Source organism: Auxenochlorella protothecoides (genome assembly GCF_000733215.1).
Source record: "Auxenochlorella protothecoides strain 0710 unplaced genomic scaffold scaffold124, whole genome shotgun sequence".
Taxonomy (NCBI): domain Eukaryota; kingdom Viridiplantae; phylum Chlorophyta; class Trebouxiophyceae; order Chlorellales; family Chlorellaceae; genus Auxenochlorella; species Auxenochlorella protothecoides.
Genome location: NW_011934327.1, coordinates 160,490 through 171,856, shown reverse-complemented (window position 1 = coordinate 171,856; position 11,367 = coordinate 160,490). Strand labels below are relative to the sequence as shown.

The 11,367-nt window shown below is 67.4% G+C and overlaps 5 protein-coding genes across 5 annotated transcripts in view; 1 reads left to right on the top strand and 4 right to left on the bottom strand.

Annotated features, from left to right (window-relative positions):
- Positions 1 to 554, bottom strand: part of F751_1214 (hypothetical protein) — a gene marked incomplete at both ends in the record, with an annotated part of 2,248 nt that extends 1,694 nt beyond the window's left edge. The window contains one exon of the mRNA XM_011402102.1: positions 214 to 554. Coding sequence (XP_011400404.1) covers positions 214 to 554 — 341 coding nt within the window. The remainder of the gene's footprint in view (positions 1 to 213) is intronic.
- Positions 555 to 890: 336 nt separating this feature from the next.
- Positions 891 to 4,948, top strand: F751_1213 (hypothetical protein; the record flags this gene model as incomplete). The annotated part of the gene is made up of 6 exons (XM_011402101.1): positions 891 to 1,008; positions 1,640 to 2,316; positions 2,656 to 3,363; positions 3,601 to 3,976; positions 4,188 to 4,561; positions 4,781 to 4,948. The coding sequence occupies 6 exons, from the start codon at positions 891 to 893 to the stop codon at positions 4,946 to 4,948; spliced, it is 2,421 nt and encodes an 806-aa protein (XP_011400403.1).
- Positions 4,949 to 5,375: 427 nt separating this feature from the next.
- F751_1212 (hypothetical protein) lies at positions 5,376 to 7,485 on the bottom strand (the record flags this gene model as incomplete). The annotated part of the gene is made up of 6 exons (XM_011402100.1): positions 5,376 to 5,671; positions 5,783 to 6,275; positions 6,421 to 6,592; positions 6,760 to 6,873; positions 7,065 to 7,171; positions 7,375 to 7,485. 6 exons carry the CDS (start codon positions 7,483 to 7,485, stop codon positions 5,376 to 5,378), a joined length of 1,293 nt encoding a protein of 430 aa, XP_011400402.1.
- A 381-nt stretch (positions 7,486 to 7,866) lies between these two features.
- On the bottom strand, positions 7,867 to 9,283 carry F751_1211 (Fructose-1,6-bisphosphatase, cytosolic; the record flags this gene model as incomplete). Its single annotated transcript, XM_011402099.1, has 3 exons — positions 7,867 to 8,064; positions 8,304 to 8,975; positions 9,116 to 9,283. The coding sequence occupies 3 exons, from the start codon at positions 9,281 to 9,283 to the stop codon at positions 7,867 to 7,869; spliced, it is 1,038 nt and encodes a 345-aa protein (XP_011400401.1).
- Positions 9,284 to 9,753: 470 nt separating this feature from the next.
- On the bottom strand, positions 9,754 to 10,288 carry F751_1210 (hypothetical protein; the record flags this gene model as incomplete). The annotated part of the gene is made up of 2 exons (XM_011402098.1): positions 9,754 to 9,994; positions 10,176 to 10,288. The coding sequence occupies 2 exons, from the start codon at positions 10,286 to 10,288 to the stop codon at positions 9,754 to 9,756; spliced, it is 354 nt and encodes a 117-aa protein (XP_011400400.1).
- Between the last annotated feature and the right edge of the window lie 1,079 nt (positions 10,289 to 11,367).

The following is an 11,367-nucleotide window of genomic DNA, read 5'->3' as shown; positions in this document are numbered from 1 at the left end:
GGGGCGGGGGGGAGGATCATGAAGTGCAGGATGGTGAGAATCCTGCGAAACCCAGTCAGACGACCACAGGTGTGGTCGGAGGGGTGGGCTGTGCGCCTTCACCACACATGCCAGGGACAGGACATGCTTGCCATGAGAGTAGTCCCTGCTTCTCCCTGGAAACAAGTTCCATCCCAAGAAGGAACCCAGTACTTCACAGAGCAACCCACGTACTTGACGACGGCAATGTTCTCCAGCACGGCCTCGAAGATACCTACGTCCTCCTCGCTGGCAGATGCCAGCAGGGTGAGGGAGTAGAATATCCCCGCCTCCGAGGTGCTGAACACCCAGGTGTACTCCCCCGCCTTCAGGGCCTTGCTGGAGGGCTTTACCTCCCATGACACCTTTCCCACCGCAAGCTGGATGCAGCTGGCGGGTGGCCCCTGCTCGGCGGCATCTCCTGTGCCAGGACTGGAGCTAATTACCAGCTCGCCCTCGCTCTGGAGGATGGGAGCCTCACTGCCCCTCACAATGTACAGCTCGGCATAAGGGAAACTGATGAGAACTTCCGACATGTCGACGGCCGGGCGCCCCTGGTAAACAACAAGGATCCAGGAGCCTCACACAAACAGAACGGTGCAGTTAATTCCGAGAATTCCTGGTCAATGAGCCTGTGGACTTGGTCAATGCCTCGCGCAGCCTGTTGAGGGACACTCTGCTTCCCGAGCACCTGGCATGCACCTCGCCGTACCGATTCGTGGGGACGAAGCGGGGGATGCACCTTCCAACCAGCTTCAGGCAGAGCAAGCAACCACGCTCCATGCAACCCCGAGCCCCGTGGTGGTGTTTCGACATTATTTTCGATTGTAAACGCGTCTGTGCAATATATCGGTGCACCAGAACTGCTAGGTATGCCGTCGTCCAAGCATGTCGAGGGCTCCAGCGACTCGCTGGGCCCTGGAGAGAAGAAGCATAGGAGCGGAGTGAAGAAACTGATGAGTAAGCTGGGCCTCAGCAAGTCCAAGGGCGGTTCGCGCAGCAGCACCCCCACCCCAGGGAGTCCAGCCTCCTCCAGCCCTCGGGTTGGCCAGGATCACTCCCGTGATAACGCCAGGCCGGTGAGTCGCAGGTTCTCGCCCACCCCACCCATTAGAAATCGATGACGGGGGCGTCGAGCATTAGCCCGCTTGTTCACCCTCGATTCATTGTATATCAAACATGTGGGTTCTGAGGCCACAACTGTGGACCACTCATACCGATCTGTGGTCCTAAATATCTCCATTCGATATTCAGGGGGATGCCACCCTGACCGAGGCCGCTCTGAGGGAGCACGAGGCCAGCCTGGCCGCATCCCCCCACCTGGGACCAGGTACTGCCGGTCAGTGTCGGCAGCGTGCTGGAATGGGGCCTTGTTACGACGGGAGGAGGGCGCTGGGATTGGGGGGTGCTGGGAAGGTAGGGTGTGGGAGGCCAGCTCCTGCATGGACCAGATGACATCTACCTTTTCTGTTGTCGATCCTGTGCGATGCTCCGACATTGCTGGCTGCCATGCTTGCCTTGCTCGGTTGGGTGCCGATGGGCGATTGGAATGAAATGAGGTCGATCTCCCACCCCCTCCATAACCCATATTCCATCTCCCCCTACGTCCCTCGCACCGCAGTCACGCCCTCTGCCAGCGAGGAGGTGTTTGCCAAGGAGGCCAGCCACCCCACCACCGACAGCCAGGCGTTCTCCCACGGCGCCACCACCTCCGACATCAAAACCATCCTCACAAGCAGCGCCGAGTCCGGGTCCGCCGGCCACCCACCCTCGGACCCCGCGCCCATGTCGTCGCCGCAGGGCCCCTTCCCCGCGCCGTCCCCCCGCGCCGTCCCCGCCGTCCACCGCCTAGCGGTGACCGGCCTGGAGAGCGAGGGGCCGCCGGCCCCACTCATGGGCCCTCGCCCACCGTCCCCAGACCCGGACTACGTGCGCCAGGTGCGGGAGGCCGTGGGTGCGCCGCGCGCTGCCGCGGAGCTGACCCCGGCCGAGCTGGAGGAAGGCATCGCCCGCCTGCCCGCCGGCCCCTTTGCCACGCAGCAGGAGGCCAGCGTGCGGCAGCCGGGCGAGGCGCAGGCGTACCGCCTGTCCCGCGACGCGCCGGAGCTGGCGGCGGGCCCCTTTGCCGCGCAGCAGGACCTGAGCCTCTTCTCCGCCGTGGACGGCGACCATGCGGTCGGCGAGGGGGCCGAGGGTGGGCTGGAGGCGGATGTCGCGCACGCACCCCGGCACTGCATCTCCCTGGACCGACGCACCGAGAGCCAGGCGGTGATAGTGGAGGAGCTGCAGGCGGGCAAGGTGCAGGAGGCGCAGCCCCGGCGGCGCCGCGGCAGCCGCTCGGCGCGCCCCGTTGCGGGCGCGCTCGACGCGGTGCGCCTCAGCGCCGGCTCTGGCAGCTTGAGCTCGGTGAGCGAGGACCCCGCCGCCGTGCGCAGCCTGGACGGGCCCGGCGCCGCCAGCGGCGGCAGTGGGACCTACACCGCAGAGACCAGCCTGGGGTCCCATGCCACTGCGCCCAGCCTGGCCTCCACGGACGCCTCTGGCGCCACCAGCGCCACGCCCGCCGCTGCGATCGGTGCGCCCGCCGCCGCCACAACCGGCGCCGTCGCTGGCGCCGCGATGGCCTCGTCCCTGAAGCCCAAGGATGATGTGTCCGCGGGCACACACATGTACTCCCAGCTGCCCCAGGAGGAGGGGGGGTCCACCGCGCCGGCGCCGGAGACTCTGCTGGCTGGCGGGCGCGCCGCCAGCGACACCTTCTACACCTCTGGCGTCCAGGAGCTCGCGCCTGCAGGAGGGGCAAGCGGTGCTGACGCAGGAGGCGCTGGCGGTGCCGGCGTCGGGGAGCTGAAGCCTGTCGAGGGCTCGGGTGCTGCTTGCATCGTGGGCGCTGCCGGCGCTGTCGCCTTGCCAGCGCAGGAGATCCCCCGCCCGCGCTTGCGCGAGGAGGAGATCGCCGGCCCCACGCAGTACACCCAGGTGGTTATGCCTCCGGCGGGCAGCCCCCCACTGCGGGAGGAAAGCGCGGTCACGGAGCCGCTGCTGGCCGACAACACCCCCCCGGGCGCAGCGGCGGTGCTGCCCTGCAGCGGGCCCCCTCCCCCGGGCGAGGACACGATTCGTGGCGACCCCGGCCCCGCCGGCGAGGGCCTGGCCGCTCTGGAGGTCGGGGCCGCCGCCGCAAGCGTGGAGGGGCCGGCCGCCGTGGCCGCCTTCCTGGCCGCCTCCCCACGTGTAGCGGAGGAAGGGCAGGATGGCTTTGGACCAGCCACTGTGATCCATCCCGACGAGCAGCGCCAGGGCGCCATGCCGGAGGCTTGGGATAATGATGACATCTCTGCCTTTGTGAGTGGTGGAAGGGACCGGAGGGTGGGGTGGGGTGGGGTGGGGTGAGGGTGTTCTGGACGAGTGCTTGTTTCAGTGGTGCGAGCAGGGAAGGCATCCTTGCGAGAGTCATGAGGGGCCAGGTGTCCTCCTCTGAGCTCCGCCTGCTGTGCCCTGCGTGGAGCAGCAACCATGCACTTCGGAACATTTCCACCAAAATTCCTCATTCCTCCCTCTGTGCCATTCTCCATCCCACAGGCGGGCAGTGAGCAAGGGACCCAGTCCTCCACCGGCATCATGTCCACCGGCAAGGACACCGCGAGCCCACCGGCCCCCTTGACGCTGCCCACGCTTCCCACGGGTGCGGGATCCCTGGGTAATGACGGTTCGCTGACGGGGCAACAGGCCGGCGGCGTGCCATGGGACGTGCAGGCGCGTGACTTCTTTGATGGTGGCGTGCATTGGGCCAGGGGCCACCCCTACCATGCCGGCGCCGGGCTGCTCCTCCTCTACCCTGCCTGGCTCATTGCGGCGGCCTCGCTCAGGACGGTGCTCACCGAGTTCACGCCCGTGCTGGTCATGAGCGCGCTGGTGGCCCTGGCCGCCACCGCGCTGAGCTGGTTTGTGCTGGCAGGTGAGCGTGATTTGAGGAAGCTGGGTGGAACCCTGGTTGAACCCGGCAAGAACCTGGTGCACAGACATCTGTGTGCTTTAGCCAGTGCTGACCCTTCCCTGCACCACTTGTCTCTTCCCATAACATTCTTTCGACGGTCATCGGAAAGATCAACACTACTTGCCACGTTCTGGTCCCCCCACTCAGCATTCCATCTTCTTGTGCTCCCCAGGCGAGCTGCCCCCTCTGTCGGCCTTCATCCCCAGCGGACCCGCCCCTCCAAAGGAATCCAACGACAGCATGATTGATAAAAATGACGGGCCCCTCACTCCAAACTCGTCCCAAGCCCAGCCCAGCCTCGTGGAAAGTGCATTGGGCGAGGCAGGCCCCGGCAAGGAGCAGGCGGGGAACGTCATCGTGGAGACCGATGAAGGCGGGGAGGTCGAGATCAAGGGCCCCTCCACCCTGGAGCGTGCCAAGGACGTGGCCTCCAACCTTGCCAGCTCAGCAGCAGCCGCCGTCACGCAGGCGGGCCAGTCTGCCATGGCAGCGGTGCAGAACCTCACCGACTCCAGCCCTGCAGATGCAGCGTCGGAGCCTACCCAGGTGCGAGAGTTTTGGCGATGAGGTGGCGGCGCGTGCATGAGTGTGTGTGCATGACCTGCCTTGGAAGTTGCAAGCGACTGGGATGCTGGGCTACTGCAATGTGCAGGAGGCCTGCTACTATCCGCCTGCAGTCGGCTGGAAAGATCCTGCATCAAGCAAAGCGTCCGTGTCTCACCTCCAGGCCCCTCTCAACCGCCTGCCCCTCTCCTCCTCCTCCAGGGCGGGACCTCAGTGGTGGACGCCATCACCAATGCGCGTGACCAGGCGGTGATCAACCTCAAGCAGAATGCCCAGGCGACGGCGCGGGGCGAGGAAGAGGGCTCCGGCTATGCCCCCGACTCCGACGGGCCTGGGCCCGTCATCGAGGGCGTGCATCACGTGCAGTAGACCAGCAGCTGAACGACTCCATCTATTTCATTTGATCAGGCCCGCCTGGGAACTGTCAGTCTCACGGCGTCCCAGTGGGCCCCTGTGCATGCATGCGGGTTGCCATGCAAATGCGATTTGCTCTGGAACAAGGTTGCAGTGGAAGCAAAGGCTCGAAGGGGATGAGTAATTCTTCTGAGGAATGGGCTGGGATCCCTGAGGGTGGGTCAAAGCACTGGCACAGGGGATGGCATCATGCATTGGGGACAGGAGAGGCACGAGGCTCGCGAGGGGTTGGCTCCAAATTCCAGGCAAAAATGTCCCTGTGCATTGCCCAGCATGTTGCAGCTCGGCCACTGCATTCCCTCCCCACCCAGCTGGTGTGTGGCCTCATTCGTTATGGCTGCCCACCATGGTCAGCCATGCACCCCTCCCGCATCATCACCTCTCAGCGCCGGAACACCAGGGTGTTCTTGCCCTCGAAGGGCAGCGTGGCGGTGCCGATGGAGGGGTGCTTGGAGCACAGGTACTCCACAAAGTCCTCGTGGGAGGTGACACGCCGCCCGTCCGGCAGCCGGCGGTGCGGGAAGTCCGACGCGTACACGCAGCACGGCACCACCGCCATGGGCACGTCCAGCGCCAGTGCGAGGTCCACAGCAAACTCGGTGGCCTGGTCGGGGTGCATGGCCACGACGGCAGACGCGCCGCGCAGGGCGCGCCACGCCACAGCGGCGCCCAGCGGGCCTGGTTGCTGGGAATCTCGATGGCCTGCCAGACTGGTGGCACAGCAAAGGGAGTCTGGGCTAGGCGTGGCGCTGCTCGGCGCCTCGCAACTCACCATTGAGGCCACCGGACGTCCATCCGCCTCCCCATCGTCTGCCACTGTTGGTGTCTGAAAGCTCTCCTCCACCTCAATCGAGGATGCGGTGCCCTGCGTTTCAACCGCAGGCTCCCCATCCCCCGCCTCGTGGGCCGCCGCAGCGCTCTCGTGGTCTGATCGTAGTCCTCTGTGCGTCCAGCGCAGGTCTTCTGCTGCCTCGCACGCCATGGCATAAGCGCGCTCCCAGCCGGCAGGCGGCTCCTCCAGGCATGGGAGCCGCGGGGTCGTCTGCTCCGCGGTCTCCTGGGCCTGCGCCCCGCCGCCCTCGCTGCGCTGCGCCTCCCTCGAGACGGCGTCGGGCCCGCCGGGCCACGCGATGCCGAGGCAGGCGGCCACGGCGGGCGTGGCCACCATCCTCAGGTGCGCCGGCATGTCGCAGGGCTGCTCTCGCGCGACGCGACCCTGGGCCCCTTCGGCGGTCGCGCTGTTGTACGGCGCAAACACTGCATTCCAGTTGTAGTACCCCCGCTGTGGCGTGGGACCGGGGGTTGAAGATGGTCATCGCCGCGGTGGACAGGGCTGTGCACGGCACGGCGTGACCCAGGCTGCCCCAGGCCGCACCGCTGCCGCGCCCCACATGCAGTGCGCACCGTCCAGTCGACCAGCCCCGCACCTGCAGCCACTTGACATGGCGCTCGAGCTGCAGGGGACGGGGCTCCAGCGCCGTGCTGGGGATGCCGTTGAGGTTGAGGAACTCGAACGCGAGCTCACCCTTCCCGGCGGCGACGTCGAGGATGCCGGAGCCGCGTCGCAGGCGGTCCTCCCCCACGGCGTCCAGCAGCCACCTGAGAGACGGGCAGGGGGGGATGTGGAGATGCACGTTTGATGAAGTGGCACCGAAGAGGCGCATGCAAGCCTGCACGGCAGGATAGGGCAGAGAAGGCGCAACCACTCCCCGAGCAGCTCCATACTCGACCTGGAGAGATCTCTCTCCACCGCCACCATCCCCTACCTGCGTAGGGTGCCAGCCCGGAACCGGTTGCGCACACGGTTGCGCTTGCCGGGCCCGCGGTTCTCCTTGCACCGGATGTCATTGGTGGTGCGGCGAGCGGCCTTGAAGGCGGCCCTGCGCTTGGAGAGAATGGGGATAGGGTGAGGCCAGGCAGGCAGTTGATCACGTGATGCAGCTGCAGAGCACTGTAAGGCGGGGGGGGTCTTTGGGAATTCACGCCCATGCATGAGCCTTCCCAAGGCTAGCCCTGCCACAAGGCACATGAGCACTATTAAATCAGGCATGGGTTGTATACCCGAGCTTACTGTCGGGCGGCCACTCGCTGCAACTCCTCCAGTCTCTCGGCGGGGTGCCTGAAGACACACCTGTCCTTGTAGAAGCAGACGCCCATGCGCTCCCAGTGTTTACAAACCTGGTCAAGGAGGTGCATGCGTCATGTGTATGGATGCATTAGGGAGATTCATCATACCGTTGAGCGCAGATACAGCACGTGAGGTTGCTCGACGACCAAAGTGCCCCATCCATGCATACCGGAGCGCTGGCCAGCAATGCCTCCATGGATCCAGTTCCTCGCAATGCACAATCCAAGTGATGGTATCTGGAGTCTCCATGCACGCTGTCGCTGGCCGGAAACATGGACTCGCCCTGGAGGATGGGCGCGTTGCAGGTCGCACATGGCGTCTCGAACTTGGCCACCAGGTGCTTGTGTGCCACGGCCAACGCCATTATGATTTCATTCCGAGCTTGATGTTTTGTACGACATTGCCAGTGGTACGTACATCCGAGTGCCACTCGGCTGGGCCATGCAATTTGACGGAGCGTCCCCGTGCTCTCCGTTTTCAGGGCGCGAGGTCTGGGCCTGCAGCGGCCACTCGGCACCGCCAGAGTGACCCTCACCACTCTCACCAGCGACATGCTGTTGTGAGGAGCGCAGACGTTGCATGGATTTCGTACTGCCCACCTGGCATGTAAGTTCTGATTACAAAACAGCTCAACAGGATGAAAACTTTCGTGGCCTCGGGCAGGGCGCTCATGCTCAGGTTTGTCTGAAAGCCAGAATCCCTGGGAGCAGCGCCAGGCCCCCCCGGGCCAGCCGCCCCCTGTGCCTCACAGGCCCTGCTCCTTGTAGTGGCGCTCGATGTCGTCCACATCCTCGCAGCTGCCCAGGTACACGGGCGCGCGGTCGTGGATGTCCTCCGGCTCTCGCAGCAGAAGGCGCTCGCAGCGCTCGTCGATGGCGCGCCCCCCCGCCTGCTCGATGAGGTAGGCCATGGGGTAGCCCTCGTACAGCAGCCTCAGCTTGCCCTGTGAGAGCGTGGGTGGAGGCGGAGGGGGGGCGTGTGAGCATGCGACAGTGGGTAGGGATGGGGGTCGCCCCCGCCGCTCCTCCAGGGCAGTTTCGCCGCCCATGACACGGCTCAGCCGTCCCTGGCGCAGCCGTCCTAGGGGTGAACAGGCCCTGCATGGGCAGCTTCCACACAACTACATGGTACACGCTCCTCCCTTCCAAACACCAGCAAGGCACGCCCCACCACCCCACATACTTTGGTGTTCTTGGCGTCGGCGGGGTACAGGAAGACGCCGCCGTAGAGGAGGGTGCGGTGCACGTCGGCGACCATGGAGCCGACGTAGCGCAGGGAGTAGGGCTTCCCCCCCCCCGGCGGCCGCTTCTTCTCCGCCACGTAGGCGCTGGTGGCGGCGTCCCACATCGCCGCGTTCCCCTCGTTGATGGAGTAGATGGAGCCGCGCGGGGGCATGACCAGGTCGCGGTGTGTGGCTACGAACTCGCCCAGGGAGGGGTCCAGGGTGAAACCCGACACGCCCCGCCCCGTGCTGAGCATGAGGTAGGTCATGGAGCCGTACATGCAGTACCCCGCGGCCACCATGTCGCGCCCCGGGCGCAGCACGTCCGCCAGGCTGCCCTCGCTCCCGGGTGCGACCTTGTAGATGCCGAAGATGGTGCCGATGGAGACGCCGCAGTCGATGTTGGAGGAGCCGTCCAGCGGGTCGAACACCACGCAGTACTCGCCGCGCTGCTCGGGCCGGATGAAGATGGGCTCCTCCTCCTCCTCCGTCACCAGCACCGCGCACTGACCCGTGCGCGCCAGCACGTTTTTGAACACCTCGTTGGCCACCAGGTCCAGCTTCTTCTGGTCCTCGCCCTGCACATTGCTGGACCCGGCCATGCCCAGCACGTCGTTCCCTGCCAGGCCAGCCTGCGGATTGTATTCAAGAGGGGGGCTTACTGATGAAGGGGGCTCGTGGGACCGGGGAGCGCTGGCCACCAGTGCCCCCATCTGCCCAGCACTGCTGGGGGAGTGCCCCGAGCCAGGCCCCGTCAAACCCCACCGCCCACCTTGCGCACGGCCGAGGCGACAAACTTGCACCCCACGGTGATGGCGTTGAGGAGGACAGTGAGCCGGCCCTTGGCATTGGGGGCGGTCAGGTGCTGCTGGCTCAGCACCCAGGCCGATAGGGTGAAGGGGTCCGTCTGCGGGGTGCGGTTTGGAGGGATGGTCATCATGCAGGCCCGGTACGGCGACGGGCATGCATCCTTGATCGCCAAACGCCCAGATCGCCAGCGCCCGGGTCTCTCACATGACTCTGGGCATCCTGCGTATCGCCCATCGCGACAGGCGGGTGAACCGGGGGGAGCGGGGGCAGGCGGGGCCACGTCGAGACGATCACACGAAATCTGCACTTCAATGTCTGGGATTCCGGTCTAGACGCAACGGTTTCGTGGCCACCATGCCCCACCGTGTGATGGATGTCCTCGTCACGGAGTAGATGACTCAGCACCCCTCACGGCATGTCGGCAACGCTTGGACACTGGCCCCCGTGAGAGCTCTGCATGCCCTGCTGAGGATATGCTATACGCACTGAAACCTTTCAACGTATCCTGGGCGAAACAACCAGGCATGGGTCAGGGTGTCTCCTCGCATGCACGAGGGTGCTGCCAGGGTTTGAATCACAACCAGGGGCCGCAGGGAGGGATCAGGCGTGGGCGGGGGGGCGCGCCGTCCCCAACGCCTTAGCCCCATTCTCCCTCGCCTTGACCTCGGGCGCCACGACGGCCAGCTGCGCGGCCATCATCCCCCTCAGCGCACCCCGCACCGCCTCCGAGCGGGAGCGCAGCAGCGTGCATAGCGCGGGCCAGGCCCGGGTGTGCTCGGCGCCCCAGGCGGGCTCGCCCAGCCGCAGCCAGGTGCTCAGCGCCTCCAGCGTCAGCGCCTCCCTGGGAAGTTGCAGGGTGTGGGGCACGTGACACGACGACCAGCTTTGGCTCACGGTTTGTAGGGGCACGAGCCCAGGGTCGTCAAACCCTGCAACGGCCGGAGCGTGAGCTACATTTGCCCTTGGAACTCCACCCTTGCACGGACCCCCCCCACCCTCACATAAACTAAGAAATCTCGCACGTGTAAGTATCGGGCCAGGCGACGGTGCCGGCCGCCCCGCCGTCCCGCGCCTCTGCCTTCTCCACCCCTGCCGCGGCGTCCTCCAGGATCCAGAGGCACGCCTCGGCGGCCATGACCCGGCAGGTGGCCGCCAGGCCGTCCAGCGCCGCGGCGCCGCCGCGGCCCAAGCCCGGCGCTTTGGTCATCACCCTGCCCAGGCACTGGAGCAGGAGCGCGCCGCCCTCCACCAGCTGCCGCGCGGGCTGCATGCTGACGTTCGACGTGGTGCCGCTGCTTTCGATGTCACCGACCCCAGCGCCGTCGCCACCGATGCCGTCGCCGACTCCAGCGCTGTAGCCGACCCTGTCGCCGTCGCCGCCCTCCCCGTCACCTTCCGCCCGACGGCGCGCGGCGCGGACGGAGGCGGCCAGCGCAGAGAGCAGGCGCAGCGCGACCGCCGGCGGCGGCCCCGCGCGCTCCAGCACCTCGCTCGCCGCGGCCTGCGCCGCCAGCGCGGCGGGGGCGGCCGCCGGCCGCGCCAGCGCGCCTTCGAAAAGCCCCGCCACCGCGTCCCAGTCGGGGCCCGCCATCCGGGCCTGGCAGGCGCGCGCCAGCGCGGCGGCGCGGCGCAGCGCGGCCTCGGCCAGCGCCGGCACGGCCGCGTGCGCCGCCGTCTGAGCGACGACCGGCCCGAACAGGTGGCAGGCGCCCAGGGCCCAGGCCTCCGGCAGCAGCGCGGCCAGCCCCGCCGCGGCCACCCCCGCCCGCGTCGCCAGGCGCGCCAGCAGCTCGGCGTCCTCGCCGCCGACGCCGGGGGAGGGCACGCGCAGCGCCGGCGCCAGCGCGGCCTCCCATGCCGCGCCCCAGGCCTCCGGTCCGGGGCCCAGCTCCCGCGCGTGGCTGCGGAGGAGGTCCAGTGCCAGGCCCAGCGCGGCGACCGGCACGCGCCCTCCCGCCGAGTCGGAGGCCAGGACGCCCAGCGGGCGCAGCGCGGCGCGCCAGGCGTGCGCCTCGTCGCGCGGCCCCGCGCAGGCCAGGCGCCGCGCCAGGGGCTCGGCCAGGTACAGCGCCGCCACCGCGTCGTCCTCGCGCTCGGCGCGCGCTCCGCCCCCGGCCCGCGCGCCGCGCACGGCGGCCAGCACGCACGCCGCGCCGTCCTCCAGCAGCGCGTGCCCGCCCTCGCCCGCCCACAGCGCCTCCAGCGCGGGCTGCA